Raw genomic sequence first — 24,539 nt, forward strand, 5'->3', positions numbered from 1 at the left:
TTTAGTATAATAATCTTGACCAGGAGCTCTGGAGTCCAATTTTCCATATCCTAGCTCTGCCTCTTTCTTAGTCCATTCTTGCTGCTATAACAAAATACCTTAGACTGGGTAATTTATAAACAGTAGAAATTTATTTCTCACAGTTTCAGAGGCTGTGAAGTTCAACATCAAGGCAGCAGCAGATTTGATGTCTGGTGAGGGCTTGCTCTCTGTCTCAAAGATGGCAGCAGCTTATGGCATCCTCCCATGGCAGAAGGAGGTGAAAAGGGCAAACAGGCTCCCTCAGGCCCTTTTATAAGGGCACTAATCCAATTTATGAGATGAAGATCACCTCCCAAAGGCCTTACCTTCTAAAACCATCACCTTGGGGGTTAGGTTTCAACACAGGAATTTAGGAGGGACACAAACATTCAGACCATAGCAGCCTCTCTGAGGTGATCTTGTGCAAGTTACTTAACTTCCAAAGACAGTGCTCTTGAATAGATAATAGAAAAACATCTCTGCTTCCTTAGTGTTCCTGGGCTAAAGGAAGGAGAGGGTAAAGGGGTGGAGTGAGAAGAGAGAGCTGAGTGTAAGAGGGAATGAAAGAGGCAGGAGGTTATAGAAGTATCTAAAAATGTTTCCTCCTATCCTCATTCAAAATTTTCCCTCATCTATTTGATATTTTCTATTTGTTTAATGATAAAATCTGTTCAATTTCTATCAGCTTCTTAGTCATGTGAGAACTATCTAGAACTAATGTGCTTGCATGAGAAATGACTACCAGGCCCACCCATGCTGTTATAGTGAGATCACTTTTTGTAGCACTTGTTCTCAGACTGCTTGCCATCTTTCCTGATGTGTCACCAAAGCTGTCTGTGAACCACACCCACAAAACAACTCAGAAACAGATTTTCTTTAACCACATGTGATGTTGGTAAATTGGGATGTTTTTAACTAGGCCACATAGCTATCTAATTTATCATTCTTTGTCCATTTTCAACAAATATTTATTGAGAATGTAGTCTGTGCCTGGCACCAGTGATAGAAAGATAAATGTCCCTGGTCGCTTCGTAGTAGTGGGAAGCCTAATATGCTTTCTACATTGCAAGGGCAGAGTGTTTTATTTTTCTAAAGTTGAATTGCTTTCCAAATCTTAACTATTCATATCTTTTTCTTCTAACCTGTGGCCTCTATTTTTGCCTTCTGTTTAGCTCCTGTGCTAGCATAATTATTTGGAAGGACGTCAAAGCATCTAAACTTTATCCTTTTCTATCAGGGTCATGATTGATTTATACTCCTTTTTTGGCTCCCTCCAGTGCTTTTTTCTGCTAGTGCAAGCTAGTTACATGCACTTACTTTGCACATTGCACACATTATTCCCTTTGTGGTATTACCCCCTGTGAAGTCCAGACCTGTGCTATCCAATACTGAATGAATAAATATCCCACAAATATACATTTATATATAAACTGTCTATATTATGTGATATATAATATATATATGTAACTTAAATCTCCAGATAGGGAGCTACAAAGAACTACAGGTTTGCTATAGTCTTTGCCCTTTTTAGTATATGACTAAAGATATGCCTTTCTAAAGAGAGTTTTATGGCTTCAATCGGATAAAATTAATTTTGACCTTGCTTGGGCACAGGAGGAGAGTTCAAAAAGATATAATACATTGGTAATCTGATGTCACTGTAAGTTTGGCATATATCATCAACAGTGACATTCTTTTAGTGAGAAAACAGCAGCTATGCTATATAATCCTCTACACCTCAACCCCCATCTCTCTTTTTTGAAGAATTCTTTAGAACAGAAACTAAGCCATAATGCAACTTAAACTTGGAACTAATCCAAACAACTAGGATTCATGGGTATACCATGATGATGATGATGACCATCTTACCATTATTATTATCTCATCACAAATATTATTATTACTACTAATGAAAGTTGTAATTGCATAATTTTATGTTAATTCTTTCACCCAAGGAATTCCTGTCTTCTTTTCTCATTTTTTTAAGCCTCAGCCTAATTGTCTTTCTATAAAAAGAAGTGACAATTTACTTCATTACATGATACTAAACAGAAAGAACACACTATCAATAGTGATTTGGGATGGAATGAGGTTGCCTACTAAAGCTATATGATAGTAATATATCTTCCACACATGATATTTTTCTGCTTGTAGCCAAAAGTAGAAATCTTTTTGTAACACATTTAGAGTTGTTTTTGGAGTCAGGCATTAGCGGATTATCACTGCTTGATTGAGAGAGACCCGACAACTGTAATTAGATAGAAAAGCGAGATGCATAGGCAGGGCCACCACATTCAGCCTTGCAGATCGTGCACTGCACAATTCCAGGATGTGCTACTCACAGAAACAGTGATGCGAGTGGCATCTCTGATGTTGTGCAACAAAGCAACCTGTATGTTTGGAGGTATTGGAAATATTGAAGGAAGAAATAAAAAATACTTCCCTAAAATGTTAGGTAGATCTGTGGTCATCTCATTTTCTTTTAAAGTAAATTTTATTTTTTAATTAATTTTTCCTAGAAACCATGAGTATTAAGAAGTAATTGAAATAAAAAGAGAAAAGAATTTCTCAGTAGGGAATTTCACAATCAATATGCAATTTCACAAAAATACACCATTGGAAATGAGAAAAGTAAATGTAAAACTTGGACTTATAAAGTATGTAAAGAGCAAATCAACTAATAGAAAAGGTAAAGATGGGGAAAAGATTTAAGATAGAAAATGACTCTAGCAATAGTGCAGATTAAATAGCTTGAATTCTCCTAGTACAAAACACCTAGTGCTGGGCAAAAAACAAGTAAAAATCTTTTTAAACACATTACTTGCCTCACAAGGCAATAAGAGAAATCACCAGTCCTCCAATATTGTGAATATTCAAAATGTACTAAATGTTTTAGCCAGTATAATTAGAAAAAAACAAATAAAAATTATAAAGATTAGAAAACAATAAACAAATGGTACCAAAATGCACATGATATGGTTGTTTCTACAGAAAAATCCAAGAGATTACAAATTATTAGAACTAAGAATTTAGTAAGGTTGCTGGATATAAGATCAATATACAAAAATCAATTACATCCTCAGATACCAATAACAAAGAGTTAGAAAATATTACTTTTAAAAAGATATCCAAAAAAATTCTGTTAGTATGTTTGATTAAAAAAAATAAAAAGATATCATTTATAAAAATAACCAAGAATATGTCTAGGAATAAATCTAATAAAATATTGGCCAGATTGCTATGAAGAGAATTATAAGACTTTATTGAAATATCTTAAAGAAGACCTAAATACATGGAGAATGATACCATGTATATAAAAATGTAAACTCAATTCCCTAAAGATGTAAATATTCCTTAAATTAACTATAAACATAATACAATTTCAATTCACCCCAACCCAACAGATATGAGTAATGGAATAGAATTGAGTTACTGATATTTAAGACGAATCTGGAATTCTTTGAGGAGCCTAGTATAATTAATGGCACCTCTGATAGAAAAAAAATTCCCTGTAAATTCTGTTTTCAAAAGGATGAATGCTCAGAAATACATTGCAAATAGAAAAGCTATCTTATTTACCAAGAACTGGAATATTTATGTCAACATTATAAATTAGGAATGTGATTTCTTAGCAAAGGAATTGCTGTCTCAGTTACAAGATGGCATTTTTCATCCATGACTCAGAAGGGAAGTCTGGAATACCTGCCCAGTGCCTAATATGGATATAGACTCTGGGCTTCCAGATCTAAAGAGGAGAATGTTTTAGCAAGTGCACACTGCCACACATGAGAGCATCCAAAGCATCCAGGGGTATCTGAATGACTATACCTCACCCAAAGGCCACTCGTTAAACTATAACAGGCATGCCACCTGTTCCTTCAGAGGCCAATAAGTGATCTTTGAACAGGGTTGGAGTTAAAAAGTAAACCTATGCTTCACGTTTTTGCATTGTTATAACCAAAGTACTTGTAACAACTGACTTGATATGAGTATGCAGTCAATGTTTGCTTCTAAGATTGGCTCATTGTTTACATTTTAAAGGAAGAACACAGTTGTTATGAAAAAGTTTTTCTGAATAGTCTGATTGCTTTTGAAGCAGCTCTTAAAACTATAACACTACGTAATCAGTTAAACTTTCTGTACCACAGTTACCTTTCTAACTCTATAATCGTGACTTTTTGGTATTTTTCAATGAAAAGAGAGCCGGTTCAAAACACAAGATTATAGATGCCCCCTTTTTATACTATTACTTTTGCATTAAACACTATGAATTCTCAAGGACACAGATAAAGATAAAATCTTTGGTCAAAAAGCTTTTTTTCTTTCCTAGTGAGCATGAAAGCATCATAGAAAATGGAAAAATCTCAGGCTAGTGACATGATTGGTGTTTCCTTTCAATCTTTTCTTCTGTGTTTCTGGCTCAACCTGTCACCCTGCTTTTCCTTTCATACATCCTTTTCATTGTTAGAAAGAAGTGATAGATACAAATGAAAAACTTCATGGAAAGTACACATGGCAATCCATTTCCTACAATATACACTTTAAGTGTAATTTGGTTTTCTGTTTACTTTTCTGTTGCTAAAGTGAGTTATCATTTGAAAAGGGTGAAAATAATAAAACTATAGATGACCTGAACAGATCAACCAATTTGATCTAGTTGACATTTTTAGAATACTGCATCCAACAACAGCAGACTACTCATTCTTCTCGAACTCACATGAGATATACACCAAGGTAAACCATATGCCAGGCCATGAAACATACCTTAACAAATTTAAAAGAATAGAAATCATACAAACTATATTATCAGACCACAATGGAATTAAACTAGAAATAAATAAAAGAAAGATCCCCAAATATCTTCAAATTAAACAATGTGCTTTTAAATAACCCACAGGCAAAAGAAGAAATCTCAAGAGAAATTTTTAAATATTTTGAATTAAATGAAAATACAGTACAACTTATCAAAGTTTGTGGGACATAGCAAAAGTAGTGATGAGAAGGAAATTTTTAGCATTAAATGCATATGTTAGAAAAGAAGAAAGGTCTAACTTCCTTAGGAAATTAGGAAATTCCACCTTAGGAAATTAGTGGAAATAATGAAATAAAACTGATTAGAAAGCATTAAAAATGTTCAATTTCATGTATAATCTAAGCAAAGAAATGCAAACAAAAATACCACTTTTTACATAATTAGGAAATTTTTATTTTTAAATTATAATATCCAATGCTGGTATGGATGAAGTGAAATAGGCACCATATATTAGTGGTAGTTGTACACATGGATACAACCTTTTTGGAAAGAAATTTGACAATGTGGTCTAAATGTACCTTCCCTTTGACCTGGTATTTCCATTTTAATGATTAGAAGAAAATAATGCCAGATTAAGAAAATAATTAATTAACAGAGATAGCTGTAATAGTATCATTAATAATAGCACAAATTTGGAAATAGCCCAAGTATCCAAATAAGTGGTACCATTAAGTAGAAGAAGGTATACCTACTCACTGGAACAGTATTTGGCCATGAAAATTGATATTTGGGAAGAATTTCTAATAAGTAAATAGTAATAAGTGAAAAGAGTATGAAACAAAATTTGTACGGATAGATATAAGATCAGAAGGAGTTACACCAAAATGAAAATTGGTTTTTGCGGATGATGGGTTTGCCCTGCTTACTGCTCTTCTATATTCCCAAAGACCCATGATGAACATAGCGGTTTCGCTCATGGGCTTTGGAGTCCAGTGGTTTGGGTTATGGTCTCGGCTCTGTTACTTACAAGTTGTGTGAGTTTCGGTACTCGTTTGTAAAATGAGGATGACGATTGATGGTCTCTCCCTATGGTGACTGAGAGGTCTGAAGGCGATCATGTACGTAGAGTGTTTAAAACAAGGCCTGCCGTACATTAAGTCCCCAATCAATGCTAGCTATTGTTATTGGTTATAATGGGGAAAAAAGTTCTATCAAGAGTAAGCACATTTGGACAGTTTCATCCAGAGTTACGTAGGGAAGTTTTTATTTCCATATAGGACTCTATTTACTTATTCCTTTGAATAATATATACATATTCAAGATATTTATTTACTGATTGCAGGATATTTTAAGTCCACAAAGGGGCAATTAAATGTCCTTTTATATACCCCCCAAAAAGTACACACTGAAAAACAATAAGTATATTTGACTCTCTTTGTGTATTTAAAAGTGCTATATCCCAGACCACACCAGTGAGACTGAGAAAAGAATTCAAAGCTGCTGACTTTAGCTACTTATTACCTCAAGTCTGCATGATCTGATTTTATTTTTTCAGAGTAAGAGATAGTAATCTGTACCTCCTTCACCCTTCCTATAGAGTTATTAGTAGACTGAGAAATCCCCGGCAGCTTCAGGATTCTTTTCAATGTAAAATTTAATATTATTTTTAAAGTGTTAATATATCTCTATGGGATTTTATCATCAAAACCAGAGTTCTGTCCATACCAGAATATCATGCATTCTAACAAGAATTAATCATTTTTAAAGAAGATTCCTTCTCTGTTTGCAATAAAACTTGTATTCATTCAAACATTTTTGAAGGAAGGACAGAAAGTGGAGAAATGACATCTTTTTCCTTTATGATGAAGGAATCTTCTATAGTTATATTAGAGAGACTAACTGCATGCATGAAAATGTGCTTTGACTTCAGAGTAATGAATATTTTTGTATTAACTTTGGCTTTACAGTTTTAATTCCTCAAATTTAGTAAAATATTTCTGTGAGTAAATAGCATTTCTAAGTAGAAAAGGTCTAAGGTAGAACATTTGAAGTATTATTTCTAAAGTGTGTAGAAACATAAATGAACTTATTTTTATTATAATCTTGAGTGGCTAAGGCCTTCCAATTTCTTTTACAACTCATTTATAGGTTTTCAAAATGTATTAACACTCTGAAATCATTACCTTGAGCTCTAAGGACTGAGCTTTAAGGTGCTATGGTTTTGACATTGCTTAGCGAAGTTTTCCTGATGTTTCTGATATCTGAATGCCTCTTTTACAACGAGGCCCATTATACTGAATTTGGGATTAAAGCACATTGTGTCATAGATTTGCCCTCTAAGTTGCACTGTAATCTTGTGAGATTTGAAATAAAAATTTTCAGGAAGGTGCTTGTGTTTGAAATTGCAGCACAAGTTTAGTATTGAAAAATATCCAAGGTAATTAAGACCCATAGCTAAAACCAAATTAGCAGCATATCTAGCTTAATTAACAGCTTGAATACATTGTAATACATCATATATCTTAAAATTCCACCTATAGACAAAGGTTTTTTATCAAATTGCTGCTTTAGGAGATTGTGGCCTTTTAAAACTTGGTTGGACAATAGTACTGTCTTTGGTTTTAAGCCATAAAGCTAGACAAGTTTAGTAGAATCTCTGCACTTTCAATTGCTTACATAAAAGTACTTGGCACAGAGAAGGTGAAATTTGCAATTCCAACTCAGTCACTAATCCTAACTAGCTGTATAATCTTGACTAAGCTGGGGCCTGTGGAATAAAAGTTTTAAATGTATAATCTCAATGGACCTCGGTTTCCTGTGTTAAAAAGGAGGCTGGACAAATAACTTTCAAGGTCTTTTCCTTGGCTAATGTTTTATCATGAAAATTATGAATTAGGTAAAATTATAACACTGATTGTAAATGTTTGTAAAATAGTCTGCTTTTTTCAGAGATTTCATTTCTGCTTATTGTTTAAGTTGTATCTTTATGTAAATGATTCCCATCCTGCACCTGGAGACTTGACTGCTCTGCTAAGCTCTAAAGCCAGGTTAACCATCTGCTGGCCACGACTGCCTGCCATTCTCACTAAGTCAACCTGCTCAAAATGAAATTAGCTGCCCCCCAAAACCAACTAAATTTCCTGATTTTCCTAGTCCTGAAAAAGAAGCTACCAATTTTTTCAACTGGATTCAGAGCCACTAAGTCATTCTTAATTTCTTCCTGGCGTTCTGCCAATCCCCTGATCAATTACACAAAGTCCGATCAACTTATTTTTTATTTTTCTTCAATCCCCCCTCCCTTTTCAATTTCCCTATCAGTCTCTTGGTTTAGAGCCAGGTGTCCTCATAGAGTGATCCTAAATCTTCCTTCCTGATCCTCTCTTTTCTAATCTATAATATGCCATTTCGGATAATGACAGCTATGATCGTGGAACTTCCCAACACAGAATGGCCCGACTTGCCAAAGCCTTTAACTGCATGGCCCTCCCCTACTTTTTCCTCCCTATTCCCCCCCGCCCCCCCCATCCCTATGAATCCCCCTCTCCTGATAGACTCTATTCGCCTCCCAGAGGCACTTTATATATTCACACCTGAGCTCTTCTGTGACCACCACCAGCAAGGCTCACCCACACCCTCCACCACAGTCATCCAAACCTACCCATCATTAGGGCCCAGCTCAAGTCCACATCCTCCATGTAGTTCTTTCAACCTCCTGAGCCCACAATGTTCCACCTGATGCTAATAAAACAAGAATGGCTGAAGGCCACTCTTCAGGCACTGCTTTGTCATATCCTGCCTTAAGTTGCTACATTTTGTAAAATAAAAATGTAATTATAACAATGCAACAGTATTGCTAAAGTTTAGAAGCCGGAGAAACAGTCATCTCTAATATTTTGATATATTTCTTTCTGTTCTTTTTCCTATGTATGTTTCCCATACATAGGACATACAATTAAAGCATATAGACCATTTTGCTTCCTGGTTTTCTTTCACTCAATATATAAGAAAAAAAAAAGTATAACTGAGGACAATAAAGTAATGCAGGGGGCGCCATGAGAAGATGGAGGAGCAACTCACCCTGTTGGAAGAGGAGAGTGAGAAAGAAAGGTGTCATAGTAGTTGTCGCAACTGAACATCCAAGGACCTGCCAGAGTTAGCCAGAAGGAGGAGAGAAGAGAAGGCGAAGGGAAGGGGATGTGTAGAAGCAAGAGGCATGAAGCAGTATTGTCCATCCCAGAGACTGCAGGGAGTTCACTGAGGGTGGCAAGGGACCGGTACAGCATAGAAGGTTTGGGTGCCAAGCCAAGCACCATGAATTCCGTGTGCCAATGACGGGGAGCCACAGAATATGTTAATAGGTGCTGGGGCCAAATGCATTGATGAAATTGCTGGCTTTTGATGACATATACAGATACTGTAGTTGTCTACTCAATATCCAACCTCCCCTTCTTCCCAGTAGAATCTTGGTTTTGTTAAGGGTGGCAATGTGTCCAGTTAAAATACTTAGTCCCCCAAACTTGCTCATGGTCTGGGGAAGCCATGTGACCCAGTCCTGTCAATTGGATACAAGCAGATCAGTGAGGCTACTGGGAAAGCTTTTGGAGGCTCAGCTGGCATATATCTTTTTTCTCCCTCTCTTTTTCTATTTCTCTTGCCTAGAATAGGAACACAAATCCTGGAGGTGGAGCAGCCATCTTGTGACCATGAGAAAGAAAACCACACAAATCCTGATGACTTCCATGAGCAGCTACATTTGTATTGGACTATCTGCGGTCTGATCTCTTGTTATGTGATGAAAATTGATCTCCATTTGCTTAAGCTACTGAGTTGGGTTTCTGTTAATGCAACTGAATGCAGTCCAGTTTAATATAATATTGCCTCCATTTCTTGGAGATTCACAATGAACATGGCATATTAAAGATTCTGGGAAGTCCTATTTTAACTATGTTTAACCTAATATTAAAATTATTTCACTACCAAATACTTTTTCCTCACAACACTTACAGAAGTTTGGAAAATGATGCTCTTTTTGTGTTGATTCAGTAGATAAATAGTTGTGATATTCTCCCAAGATATAGAATACAGGAGGAGTAATGTGTTAGCAAGGAGAGATGATGAGTTTAGTTTTGAACTTATTGCGTTTGAGTTGTCTGAGTAGAGCAGTCCACAGACAGTTGGATATATAGCTCTGAAGCTCACAAGTGAGATTTTGGAGTGAGCAAGGTAGGTGGTGGTTAAACCCATGGGCTCTAGGGGTTAAACTGTGATTGTTAAGGTAGAAAACATTCTACCAAGTGTTTTTACCAATGAGAAAATTAGCAGCCTAGTTTTAGATTCCTTCCTCTTAACTGCTTTGCTATAGCACCTCTCTCAAAAGAAGAAATGTAAAGAATACTCTACTTATAATCAGACACACAGGAGTTCAAATCCTGACTTGTCACATTACTTAGTAGTTTTGTGACTTTGGCTCAATTATTTAACTTTTCTGAGCTTCAGTCCCCTTATCAGGGGGATGACAACCTAACCTTAGAGAGTTGTTGTGAGCACGATGTTCAACATATAATACCTGGCAAATTGGATTTGTTCATTCAACGCTAATTCCTTTCTCCCTTTAAGCTAGAGAACATTTCTTGCTTCATACTTTCATTTTCTGTGGAATGTCTTTCATAGATGTAGAGGAACACTTAAAATGAAGCCAGGGCAACTATTTAGCTTCTGCCTATTGAATTATCTACATACAATTTGAAAATCCAATGTCGGGACAGGTCAAGAGAGATTGTATGTACATGATGGATTTGTATTTTACTGTTTTATGTATTTAACAAAATTAAGTGCTTCCTGTGTGTCTTGCACTTTTCTAAGCAAGCACTTCATAAGTATTAACTCATTTAATATTCAAAATAACCTTATGAAGTAGGCACCATTATTATTCTTATATGGCAGATGTGTAAATGATGCATTCAGAGGTTAAGTAACTTGACCACTGTCACACAGTTAGTAAGCTTTGGAGCCAGGATTCAAACCTAGGGAGTCAGACCCCATAGTCCTTGCTTTCATCCACTATACTACTATGTAAAAGATATAAATAAAAGGAATCAACCCATACTGTTTAATGTCCTTTTATCTTCCTGAGGCCTTTGGAAATTACTTCTTTTATCTATTTTCCTACATTAAAAAAATGGTAATTTGTCTCAGAGCATCTTTTAATCTTAGAAATAGCAATATGTACAGAAAGTTTTAGCCATTTAGAGGAAACAATGCTTAAAATGTGTCATAGCAGCTATCTCTGTAATAACAACAGAACTGTTCTTGTTTTTTTTTTTTTTTTAAATTTCCTAGGCTCCATATAATTAATTTAAACATGAGAGAGCATGCGTGCATTTTTTTTTTCCTTCAAGAAAAATACTGGTTACCTTCCTGGAAGAGCACATGTATTTTTCAAAGGCTCTCACTCCCTTCCTAGGAATGAGCAGCTGTAGCCAGGAAGCACATGAAATAAGAAACAGTGCCAGTAGCAGGAGGCCTAGGTTAAAGCTTAAGGAAATTCCCAAGATGATGTTTCTAAAGGGCATTCGAAGGGCATAGACCAGGTAGAAAACAAAATCTAGGATTATTCCAATGGAAACAATTCTCCATTTTATCTTCTCCCAATAGCCTTCCAGTTCAAAGAAAGATAAGACTGTACTCATGGAAAACTGATAGATAAACAATGATTTTTTTTTATCTGAAAACTCAGGTCCTATCTTCTGTGTATATTTATTATACGATCTAAGTTTGGCCCTTACATCTTTCATATCACTTTTTCTTTGTGTAAATGGGCACAACTATTCCCTCCCACATATTGATGCTGTGAAGATAAATGAGATAATGTTTATAGTTTCATGGAGGAAGGACATCAGATATACTCAAAATATCACTATTTTCAGTCCTTTCTTTCTTTGGAAATAGATAGTAATGCCACATGTATACAGTGCTGTTGAAGAGTCAAATTTTCCATAGAGGTGATCACTTTTTCAGAAAATAGATACTTGGTTCATTAAGGACTAAAAGTTTCTTTAAAAAATTTTAATCATTTTCAAATTTAGCAATTCAAGTTTGTTAATTTATTCTTTAAATTAATGTTTATTGAATGCTTACTACATGCAATGCAATTTAATGGAAATCATTCCTTTTGATTAAACAAAATATATTTTACCTTTTATTAATGATGGTAAGATATCAATATATAAAAAGGGGATTTTAGTTGGGTTCAAATGCAACATCAGGCGACATCACAAAGCTGCTAATTCATTTTTAGACTACAGAAATATAAGCCCTATACCTAAATTAAGGGAACTATGAGTTCTGCTCCATTCTACATTGATCAGACAAACCTGGAGTTGAGGTCTAGGTACACAGAACAAACTGAAGTATATCTGTAAGGGGTAATTAGGATGGTGAAAAGTTTGGAAATCATGTCATATGGGCAATTAAACAAACACTTGGAGAAGAGGATAGTTAAGAGGAAGCAATAAAACTTGACTTCAACTCTTCAAATAACCTATCAGAAGAGAAATTGGACTTACTCTGTACAGTTGCAGGCGACCAAACTATAAACATAGATAGAAGTTTAAGAAGAAAGATGTCCCAGTTAAATAAAACAGTGCCAAAAATAAGTGGGACTGCTTCTGAGGCTTTTGTTTATTGAGATTTTTAGAACATAAATTGAATGACCACTGGACAGAGATTTTGTGGAGAGGGCTCCCAATAGGATGAGAAGTTGGGCTCAAGGGTCCCTTCTGATTTGGAACGTCCTGTGATCCATTAGGAACCTCACATACTATACTAAGTTACAACAGAGAGTGATGCCGTTATAGTCTTTGGGTGCTTTGCCTCTTCATTAAAAGGCCTCAGACTGCTGTAGGCTTTGGGGGGGGGGGTTGGTCCCCATGGATACTTCTTATAGTTTCCCCTCCCCCTCCTCATCCTTATTACCTCAGGTTGCCTCAATTTACTCTGTCTTTAACAGCATCCCGTTCCATTCTAAGCTGCTGTGGTCTACAAAAACATCATAACCAAACATATCAAACTTGTATGAATAATTTAAATGATGACCTGAAGGGCTCTCCCTTGAATAAGGTCTTTGGTGCATAGGCTTTTTGCCATCTATTATATTTTAGTTATTAAAGGCCCTTTTAGCTTTCTTCCAAGTTCCCAGGAATATTCTAACTTTCATTTGTCAGTTATCTGGCTTCTGGAAACTTGTTATTTCAATTCTATATAAGTTTGCTAAGCTTCCTACTAATTCAAAAAGTTATAAAAAAATTCTGAATCCATTACTGAAATTTTCAAAAACACAAAATCGTAGGCACTGATATACTTACCATTGAGCAAGATTTTCCTTATATAGGTAAACGTTTTCTGGATAGCATCTTCAAAATGAAAATATAATTTGTAACTAAAATTAGACTATATAAGCAAATGAAGTTGATTAGAATGCTGACTACTTTTCTCTCGGGAGCTGCTTCATATATAAAGTATCTGCGTAGAATGTACAGATACCCTTACGACATGAGAAATCATTCGGAGTTCATTGGTTTTCTCCTTAGCCCCTATATAACAATAGTTTTAATATCACTCAGTCAAAAACATTTAATGAACATTTACTGCAGGTGTTCCCAGTTAAGGATAATAAAGAATGTAAGAAAAACATAACGTTTGTACAAAGTGAGTTTTAAAGACTTCTCTACCATTAATGAGCTTATTAAAGGAAACAAGAACCAGTTATAGAGCAATCAAGGAAGTATATTATCAATGCAGGATTGGTGCAGGTAGTAAATGCTTTTGAAATGTGTAATGAGAAATGGAGTAGTTCTATGCTGGCTTTGTCAGCACATATACTAAAATTAGAAGATTAGCATGGCCCCTGCACAAGGATGGCATACAACTTTGTGAAGTGTTCCATATTTTTAACAATATATTGTATTCTTGAAAAATACTAAGAGAGTGGGTGTAAAGTGTTCTCACCACAAGAATGATAAATATGTGAGGTAATGCATATCTTAATTAGCTAGATTTAGTCATTCTGCAGTATGTGCATACTTTAAAACATGATATTGTACATGAAAAATACATAACAATTTTATCTGTCAATTTAAAAAATGGGGCAGTTCTGCCTAAATATACTAGATTCAAAAGTTAATAATAAATGTGCATTTTTTCTTTCCTTCTTTCTTTTTTTCAATTTGCCTTGGAAATTAAGTTAATATTTGTGCTGAAAGCCTTTGGTTGTTATAATTTCCTATCCTTTATTTGGTAAAAGAAATTGGAAAGGTGTTTCAGTGATTCTATTAGGAGCGTATAAGATATGAAAGCCCAACATTGCCAATATTAGAAAACTCAAAGGGTTTGTTTTCTAAAGTGGATGATGCTGTACGAATTGCTGTCTCATACCTTTTGCCACTTCCCAGTGTTGGGCAGGAGAATAATTTTAATGTCTCCCAAATGGATTACGCTGACCTCAACCCAGTTCCTCCCAGGAGATATAAATTTATAAGTTCCTGGCTGGGTCACTGTAAATAATATCTACATATACCCCCAAAACTCTGAATTGTCCTCATCTGTAGCAGACTCAACAAATGAATGATATCTGTGAAGTAATTTTCTGGAAAATATTCAAAGGCGCAAAATGAGCTCTGCAGTACAAAATTACTTTCGACTTAACTTTTGCCAATTTCCCTGGTTGTGTATGCAGAATTATATTTTCACAGAGCTTGCAAAAGTCCCAGACTCAACTGCTATTTAATCTCCTTCCAGAAGCACCAGCCCTGAGCAATCCTATCTACAATTAGCTGCGTGTGGTTGCTACTAAACTGTTCCCCATCAGTTATTTCATAACATTATTGTTTCATAGCACAACACTCTCCATAGAGTGAGAGTGCTAGGAAGGACCAAAGAGCTCTTTTTGTCATGCCCCTGCCTCTAGACAAGGATGTTCTTAAACTGCCCACTAGTCAATCTTGTGACCCTGTTCTTTTAGTAACCTGAGTTTGAATTCGGGAACACCTTTTACACCAAAATGGGTACACCCTGGGATCATGTAGGCAGTGACTGTTTAGCAGAGATGCCCACCTGATAAAGGCGGCAGAGAAGTGGCGAAAGCCACTCAGCGGTTAGCGCTGTCTCGGCGCCCGGGACCCCGGCGCTGAGTTGGGGGGTTCCGTCCCCGGGTCGTGGGACTCCCAGAGAAGGGGTGGCGGGAGGAAGGAGGAGGAGGGTGTGTTTTGCTGGGGGATGTGGGAAGTAGGCGCTAGCCTGTTTCGCGGTTTTTTAAGCCCCTTGGCATGCCCTGACCTGACCAAGAGGGAGTCAACCGCTCTCAGGAATGTTCCGGGAGAAGGTGGGAGACTGCTTCCCCGAGGAGGCCTGTGGGTGCTGGAGGGCACCGGGTGGCCACGGGGAGACGCAGGGCGTGCGCCGGGAGGGGCGCGAGGGCAGCTGGGGGCCGGGCTGAGGCGGGCGGGACGAGCGGGCTCCGAGGCGGCGGGGGCGCCCGGTGGGGCGCGGGAGACCCCTCCCCGGGCGGCGGCGGCGGCGGCGGCGACCCGGCCGCGCGGGCTGCACCGCCCGGGCTGTCAAGCGCCGGGGGCGGGCGGGAGGAAGGGGTGGAGGTGCGAGGGGAGGAGGGCTGGCACCGGAGCGCCGCGGTGTCGGTGCAATAAAAATGCATCCCATGGAACTGCCCATGGAGAAGGACGGGACCGAGACGCGGCGGCCAGAGGAGGTGGTGAGAGCGGAGGAGGACGCCCAGGAGGCGGCGGCGGCGGCGGCCGGGAAGTGAAAGGTCTCGCAAAGTTCAGCAGCGGCTGCGGGCGCCGAGCCCCGGGCTAGCGGCGGACGAGCCCGCGGGGCCGCTCGGCGGGGCAGCGCGGCCAGGCCGGCTATGGTCCCGGGGCTCCCGCCGCCCCCCAGCTGCCCGGGCCCCGCCAGGCCGGTGCGCCAGGGTCACCCCGCCGCCCGGCGCGGCCCCGGCCCGCTGCTCCTCGCCGCCCGCGCCCACTGACCGAGCCCGGCGCCCCAGAGGGACGAGGAAATAAAGAGCCCCAGTTCCTCCGGAGGACTGCTGGCGCTTCAGCCCGCAGCCGAGAGGTCTCGGCCCCCTCTCGCACCCGCCTGACCCGGCTGACCCGGCGGCTCCCGGCCATGGGGAGCTGCGCGCGGCTGCTGCTGCTCTGGGGCTGCTCCGCGGTGGCCGCAGGTGGGTGGTGACGCGGCCGGGCCCCCACCCCTTCCCTCGCTCCCTCTCTCCCCAGCTCGGGACGCGGAGGTGCAGGGAGCCCAGGCTGGGAGCGCAGAGCTCCGCTCCCGAGGGTGAAATGAGTGGCCATGTTCCGCCTCCTTTCCCCGGGGCCCCGCAGTTTCAAATACTATTGATTTTTTTTTTTTTTTTTTTTGCAACTGAGATACACATGCCCTTGGATAACCCGATATCCTGGGTGCGCCCTGCGGGAGATACCGCGACCGGGGCCTCTTTCTCGGTTTGGCTCGTAAAAAACTGCCTTTCCACTCTGTGAGGGAACAAAGGACCCAGCTCGCCATCCCCGGGCACTTCATGGCCTGAGGAATGATGAGGACGGGTGGCCCGGCGACCCTGGGCGCGCGTGGGCCGGGGCCGGTCTCTCCTTCAGAGCGATCACCAGTGTCCCCGACCTCATGCTGGGTTTTAGGGAACCAGGTAGGGACACCTGGGGCGGCGGTGAGCGCCCTCTCCGCGGTGCAGTGGCTGGAAGGCAGTGGGACTCTGAGCTGGGATAGTAGGTGGTGATCACCCTTGGGTTTGCACGGGGCTGGCTGGCGGCCCCCGGGGAATTGGTACCCTGGCCGAGGCTCGGCAGGAGGTCGGAGGCGGGTCCGCTCCCTGTCTCGGTTACTGGACAACAGACAGAGGCGTCGGCAGATGCCCTCTTCCCTCCCACTCCCATCCTGGCTTGCTTGGGCCGCCCTAGGCCACCGGTTCCTGGCTCGTCGTTTCTATATTCGGGAGCCCCTTCTGCGCGTCTCCCTCCCACCCCCCGCCCTTGCGGATCACCCGGTTTCCAGGCAGGAGTAAGTGCCGCTGTGTGGGTGAGGGGCAGAGACGTGAGGGACTCTGCAGCCATCCAGTCTCTCATGCAAACCTCGCCTGCTCCAGAAAGGGGAGCGTGGGCTAGAGGGACGGATTGGTGGATAGAGAGCATTGTCGCACGCATCTCTTCACTTCGGCTTTTTCCACCCCTCTCCGGAGCCTCTGGCACCCGGTAAAATCCAGGTTTCAGAGTCTGCATCCCAAACCAGTCGGAGTCATAGCAGCATCTGTGGTAAACTTGGATAGTCACTTTAGGGATTTCCAAGTATTTTGCCCACGGATTATTTGCCTCAAATCTTTTCTGGACTTATTAGTTTAGGGGCATTTAAAATTTTTCAGTACTTTTCCCGAGAAGCTGTTAAAGGTCTAAGATTTTACTTTGATTCTTTCTGCTTATGCACCTTAAACAGTGAACTTTAATAAACCTTTCCCGTTTCAAACCATGTGATGGCAAAAAACATGCAAGCCGTGGAGAGGTTGTAAATAAATATCACAAGGCAAATGTTTCAAGTTAAAAATACTTGTACAGGCAGTATATGATTTTCCCCGAAATGCTTTACAGGTGAGTCATAGCACATTGTGTGTTTGTGTGATTCTGGCCACAAGCAATTGTTGCCCCAGCTAATCAGAAAAGTGGCAAACAGAGTCCAGGCATAATGCACACTTTAATTTGACATTTAAAAAATAATGCCTAAGGGAGCTGTTTATTTTGGTTGCAAGGCTATGTAGAGTCGGGGATTTGTCAGTGTGTGAGAAGTCTCTGCTTCAGCCTAAGCTGTCATTTGGCTTCCCCCAACACTGCTGTGATAACAGTTCAGCGGTACTGCTTTTTAAGAAGCAGAAACATTCAATTAGCCAGAATTCAGGGTTTGATTTCCTTTTCCCTCTTTTTCTCTCTGTTTTAACCTTTAAAATAGATAATTTAACTTAAGGTATTCATAATTAAAATGACAAACCCAAATTAAAGGGTTATAATATGTAGTCAGAATGTTAATAAGTGGATAATGTTTATCATTTTCAGTAATTTTGAAACATTAAAGTCTGTTGGACCTTTGTTTGGGAGGAAGAGTGTGTTTCTTTAAGAAGGTGTTTCAGTTCACAGATAATGTTTAAAGGTGCTGTTAGTGGCTGCCAGACTGTAAACATTCTCCTGTTAAGCAAACAGGTAACTACTATATAACCTGTCACAGGTAGAAACCCTCAACAGACAGAGAGCTTGTAGTGTAAAATAAGCTTTCCTGCCATTTGGCAGCTTTGAGGGTTTTTTTTTTTTTGTAGCTACATTTACTTAATATTGGAAATGGATATTGCACATTTGAGCTCCAGTGGTCTCTAGCTTTGCCTCCCCCTAAATGAGGTCCCATTGTATATATATGAAATATCTCATATTGCTTTTCCTAGGCAATGCATCCCTTCATTGGCTTAAAAATATAAAGAAAATGGAATTCTACATTTCCTCCTAAATGCATTCTCATAATAAATGTGTTGGATAATGTTAATGACTCCAATTATATTTGAAAGGCTAAATTAAGTGATCTTATAAACATGTTTTTTTAAGGCTTGTCTTCAAAAACAAATATATTTCAAATACATAAAATGTTTATAAGGCTAAGTACTTGAAAAGTTTTAGGCCAATAATCTTCACCCTGATGATTTCATATTCCCTCCTCTCACCCTTTACCTAAAGTGGTTTTTCCTCTTATGTGAATTTTACATCTGAACATAAAAAACCAAACACCCCCCACATGCACACACTTGTATACACAAATGCATTGTGAATGCAGAACAGTGTTCATGCTCAAATTTGGTAGAACTTCCCCTTTATTGATAGTCTCAAGCTCTTGGCAGGGGGGATGCCTTGTCTGTTGCAGAGGGACTAGGTAGCTGGAAGAGCTTTCCAGATGGGTTTGTCTTGAACAGCATATGCTTTCCCTTCCTTAGGACTGAGTGGAGTAGCTGCACTGAGTTCACGCTGTGAAAAAGCCTGCAACCCTCGGATGGGAAATTTGGCCTTGGGGAGAAGACTCTGGGCGGACACCACCTGTGGCCAGAATGCCACTGAACTGTACTGCTTCTACAGTGAAAACACTGACCTGACGTGTCGGCAGCCCAAGTGTGACAAGTGCAATGCTGCCCATCCTCACCTGGCTCACCTGCCGTCTGCCATGGCAGACTCGTCCTTCAGGTTTCCTCGCACGTGGTGGCAGTCAGCGGAGGATGTGCACAGAGAAAAGATCCAGTTAGACCTGGAAGCTGAATTCTACTTCACTCATCTAATTATGGTGTTTAAGTCCCCCAGACCGGCAGCCATGGTGCTCGACCGGTCCCAGGACTTTGGGAAAACATGGAAGCCTTACAAGTACTTTGCAACTAACTGCTCAGCCACATTTGGCCTGGAAGATGATGTTGTCAAGAAGGGAGCTATTTGCACTTCTAGATACTCCAGTCCTTTTCCATGCACTGGAGGAGAGGTAAGGGCACCTGTTTAACTCTACACTGTAAGGAAGGTAGAAAAATGTTACCAGCCCACATTTTTTTTAAAGCATGAAGCTATACTTGTAGGAACATGAATGAAATTAGAATTTTTCATGAGCTTTATTTGTCATAAATTATTTCTCAGCCTTAGACATGGATGTGTAGTCATTTTCAAGTAGATCCCCTACTGGCTGGGTTTAAGTCAGAATTCTAAAATTCTAGTTTTTTTCATCTTAAGAAAGAGCAGACATACATCATCACTCTACCACAGAGGCTTAAAAGGCTACTGATTTCTTCAGTTAGTGGGACACTTATTGTGTTTCTGAAGGTGGAAGAGTTACTGAGACAGCCTGTTCCTGGAGCCCACACAGGGTATCTTCCTGATACTGTTAACATAAATAGGAAGTAAATAAAAACAAAGCCAAGGAAGAAAAAAAATCTGTTTGTCAGAAGGATACTTTTGTATGACGTGGAGTTTTATTGTTAAGATTCTACGAGTGCGTAGCAAACAGATGAAGGTAGCTTCTGTTAAGACACAAAGGCTCTCTGTGGGTTGCAGACACATCGGTTCCAGTTTAGGCACTTGGGTCTATCCTGGACCCAAGGCCATCTGAAGCTCATTCTGCAAAACAGCCTCCTTAGCTACTGATCCAACTTATGTATGAAATGTTTTCTCTTTGTTTAATATTTCTCTTCCCCTAAGGGGTAAACAGGTCCTTTTAACTTATGTGGCAGCACCTAGAAAAGTGCACCCCCCCACTATAGGAGAACATTCAGAGAAAACTGAATGAAAGCAGATTAAGAGGATATTGTACCTTCAATAAGTAGATCAATAAATGTTGATTCAGAAAAAAGAGAAGAGAGAGTATAATCTTTCTAATTCTAATACATGTCATGAACATATAGACTAGATAAGTGGTTCTCAGCTAGGGGTGTTTCCCCACCCCCACCCCCCCACCCTCAGAGGACACTGGGACATTTGGCAGTGTGTGGAGACATTTTTGCTGGGGGGAGGAACACACTGGCATCTAGTGGGTGGAGGCCAGGGCTGCTGCTAAACCTCAGACAATGCATGAAACCGCATTCCCCACCCCACCCCCAACAAAGAATTATCTAGCCCAAAATGTCAATAGTACCAAGGTTGAGAAAGCCTGGACTGTGAGGCACACATCCAGTGCATGTGTTACAATGGCTACAGAAACTAGAATAAGCACTCTACTAGGATCAATTATACAGCTGTTCTCAGACTGGTTGTATTTAATAAGCTTTTACTGAGCCCCTGCCATGTGTCAGGTGCTGTATACAGTGCTACCATTCTGCTTTTAGAGTGGAGTGGGGGCAGTGCTTGCCAGGGGCTTGATGAAAAGGTTGATTTGGGAACTCCTTTCCCCCACTGCCACAGACACATGGGGACTTGTGCCATATCATCCAGCTAGTTCTTCTGTGTGTACCCTGAAGACACCACCAAGAATAGTGCTACTGGCATCAGAGCCAAGTAGGATGTAGTGAAAGCAGCACACCAACTTTTCCATTCTTATTCATGGACCCTAAAGTTGGCTTAATGTTGTAAGCTGGTTTGTACCCTGTCATGATGGGCATTTTTAAAGATACCAGGACAGGAAAGAGACAGATAAGTTAGACTCATTGTTTTGTTGTGTGGAGGACACTTTGTGTTGAAAACAAATGAATGGCTTGAACTCTCAAATTGCCTTGGAATCGATCTATGGGCTCATATCGGCTCCCTGCATCTCAGTGCTACCGGGCCATGTGTATCTAGGAAGCAGCGAGAATACAGTTTTAGTAACCAGATGGCAGGCATGCTGGCTTAGCAAATATCACATTCAATTTATTACAATGGTCTAGAATTACACACAGATGACTAAAGTAACATTTAACTAACCTATAGTGGAAGTGCAATCTTGTGTTCTTTAAAGCCAGACTACTTACTGCCATCACGCTTACATCAATTTCTAAGCAGACAGAAACTAAAATTTATGTTAGTTATTTCAGTAGGCAGACACTTTCTAGACTGAGTTTGTAAACATTTTAATTGTAGTTGTTATTTCAGCAGACTTATGTTTTAATTGTAAGAAAAACATCAAGCGTGACCTAGTTCCTTCTAGAGCATCATTTGCAAGTGTACATTAAGTCATTATAGAATTTCTTCCCTTCAGAGGACAGGGTTGGCAGCTAATCTGCTTTCCCTAGAAAGTAGAGAAGAGAATCTTCCTCCAAGATAAGGACCATAGAGAATCTACCTGGAAATGATTTTTACCTACCTTTCCTCTGTCACTTTGGAATATAAATTAGTGCTGAGCTACAAATTTATTTTGTGGTTACAACTCTATATCATCAGTGTCCATCTTTTGAAATTGAGTATTCTGAAAACTAAGCTAATTAATCTAGTTTCAAATAAGAAGTCTCAAATTTCATATATTGCTTATTTATAATATTATAGATTTATATCTTTCTCCATTCTATATAAGACTTCTTAAGACTTCTCTACGTATTATCTTACTACTTAGGCTAACATAAACATATCCCAGACTTAATTTATTTCTAACATTCATTCAAAAATACTGCTTTGGGTTTTGAGAGCTGGTAGCTTCATGTCTAAGGAATCAGATACCTCCATCGACAGAGTTGAAGGCACCAGTCATCTGAAAGAGGACTTTAAAAACATAGGCCCCCAAATCTACCCAGAACACTTTTTAAATGAACATTAAACCTGCTACACAGAAACTTCCTAAACTGGCCAGCAGTTTTAAAGAATGGGATAGTTATCCTAAAATGTGTCCCTCCCCAGGAGAAGAGATTGAGGCCCAACAACACACAGTTACTTATGTGACAGAGCTAGGACTAAGTCCCAAGTCTTTTTTCCTTAAGTCTAGTATTTGTCCCATAAAACTGTGTTCTCTTCTATTTTTGACCCCCAAGACCTGCTGGCAGAGAGATATATTCATGTCTCCCTCCTCCCTCACTCTCTTAAAGCCATTTGCTGCTATTCTCTTTGATATGACATGAAGGTAAAAAAGAATTTGCCAGTTTCCTCCTGAGCATAATGTCCTCTGAGATTTCGGTGGTATTCTGGGAATAAAAGGTTCCATTGTCAAATTAGGCTGGGAAACACTGACTGGATTTAACGAAGTTAAACATTTACAAATACATTAATATTCATAAGATTATTATTTATTAAGTACCCTGTCTCTTCAAATGGGAGATCTAGGATGTGACATTCCCAAACATATTTGGCTATGGTACCCTCTTTTTGCTGAATTCCAGTTACTATCTTTCAGGACCCTAGAGACCCACAGGGCCCAATGTGGGAAATTCTGGGATAGAGGTATAAAATGTTCTCAAAACCCTGGTGAAAGGCACAGACAGGCCTGGGGCTGATACCAAGTTTGACATCAAGACTGTCTGTCAATTGGGGGCTTAGTCTCCTATTTAGTTGGAGCAGTAGATAATAATAACCCTGAAGCTAAAGATGATGGGTTAATTAGGCTTTTTCAGCATGTAAAGAGGCACCCTCAGCTCACCTCTGGGCACAGAAAACACCAGGAAGTGGGGAGATGTAGCAAACCATTTTAGGTTCCACACAGTCAGGCTTCGTGAAACTGGAATTTTGATTATCACTGTTTAGGAAACAGCATCTGTTCCAGTGACTCAAAAGCAACTCTAAAAGGGTTGTGGTTATTGTCTCCTTAGAAGTGAGCATCACTTGCTCCCTGCTCTATTAACTCTCTGTTAAAAGAACTCTATTCAAAATTGGATAGCAACCAACAGATTTTTTTTCTCCAGGGTATTATGAATATATAACACTCAAAGGAAGGGCTGTAAAGTCAGTGGCAGCAGTACAAAGAAGCCACGAACAGAGGGAGTAGCTGGGTCTTGATGCAATACTTAATAGACAAGGATTGTTAAAGAGGGTAAGGATTGTGTCCAGTCTTATTTACCTCTGTATCCCCAGCAGTTAGCACATCGCTTGGATCATAGTAGGCAGTCAATAAACCAAATGAATAAATGAGATGACAAGCAGGAATGGGGTAGGAAAAATGACAGAGAGGGAGAAATGAATAAGCAGCCTTGGACAGGGGATGGGATTCAGAGACCCTGGTTCATGTGGAAAAGCTGAGTTGATAGTCATATGAGACCAGTTATGGTGTGGGAAGGGCAATTAACAAAGAATGTTAAATAATGTTTATTCATCCCATTCATTCAACTAATTTTCAAGCTGCCATCAGATCCTATTCCAGGTGCCAGGGATATAGCAGTGGACACATAAAAATCCCTGTTTCCATGAAACTTAGGTTCTAGTAGGGGAGAAGGTGAGATAGAGAACAAAGTAAAATACACCATATGTCAGGGTGTGATAAATACTAAGGAGAAAATAAAACAGGGCAGGGGATGAGGAATCCTGGCAGTGAAGGGTTTGCTATTTTTAAAACAAACTGAATGATTTGTGTTTGGTGGGATGGACAGTGACAAGGACATTGACTTCTGGGCAAATTTTCATGAGTGAACAAAATCTATAATTAAGGGTCACATTTCTTTCAACCTACAGATATGGGAAAATGAAATTGACTTTTAATTAATGTGATACACATTGATAAAAATCCCTTTTGCTAGTGCTTTTTAGAATGAGAGCGTTTGAAAAGGAATGCAAACGTCCTCGATGGAAAAAAATATTACCCATGAATAATCTGAAGCCTAAATAGAGTTTAAGTGACTTGTCTACAATGACTCAGCTGAAATGTGTATTTCCTGACTTCTGGCCCAGTGCTGTTTCCACTGTACTAAGTTAAAATTCCTTTGTGCCAAGTCAGGTGGTGTGAAAGATAAAGAAACTATGTATGTTCCTTTCCTTCACAGTCCTTTCAACCTACCAGGTAAGACAGTAAATGTGATAATTTATGGACTGTAATTAAATTATATGAGATAGCATATGATTAATCCCCCAAATATGTTGTGTAGAGAATATGCCTTTCAAGATCCAAATATTTGCCTCTTTAGGCCATTGAAAGGATTGTGTTTCAGTGCCTTGTGATAAGTCACAAGTATGCAGAAAATGATAAATTGTTTAGTCAGGTTTTTATGGGCATTTACATTCATAATATGTTAAACAATATTTAGGATTTTTTAAATTTAAAAGATAAAACAAAGTAGTATATGAGTAGGAATGCTTTC

The 24,539-nt window shown here is 39.6% G+C and overlaps 2 protein-coding genes and 1 pseudogene across 4 annotated transcripts in view; 2 read left to right on the forward strand and 1 right to left on the reverse strand.

Annotated features, from left to right (window-relative positions):
- SNRPF (small nuclear ribonucleoprotein polypeptide F) overlaps window positions 1–24,539 on the reverse strand; it is a 234,926-nt gene that overhangs the window by 32,663 nt on the left and 177,724 nt on the right. The window lies entirely within an intron of this gene.
- On the forward strand, window positions 13,630–13,724 carry LOC123640876 (annotated as a pseudogene).
- Window positions 15,013–24,539, forward strand: part of NTN4 (netrin 4) — a 103,347-nt gene continuing 93,820 nt past the window's right edge. The window contains exons 1-2 of one of the 3 annotated variants that reach the window (XM_045553199.1): window positions 15,013–15,152; window positions 18,819–19,348. In XM_045553199.1, the coding sequence (XP_045409155.1) occupies window positions 15,047–15,152; window positions 18,819–19,348 (636 nt within the window). In that variant the 5' untranslated portion in view covers window positions 15,013–15,046. Of the gene's footprint in view, window positions 15,153–15,453; window positions 16,011–18,818; window positions 19,349–24,539 lie in introns of those variants that run through there. The other 2 variants (XM_045553198.1, XM_045553200.1) reach the window with 2 other exon arrangements.

The sequence above is a fragment of the Lemur catta genome, chromosome 6 (assembly GCF_020740605.2).
Source record: "Lemur catta isolate mLemCat1 chromosome 6, mLemCat1.pri, whole genome shotgun sequence".
NCBI lineage: Eukaryota > Metazoa > Chordata > Mammalia > Primates > Lemuridae > Lemur > Lemur catta.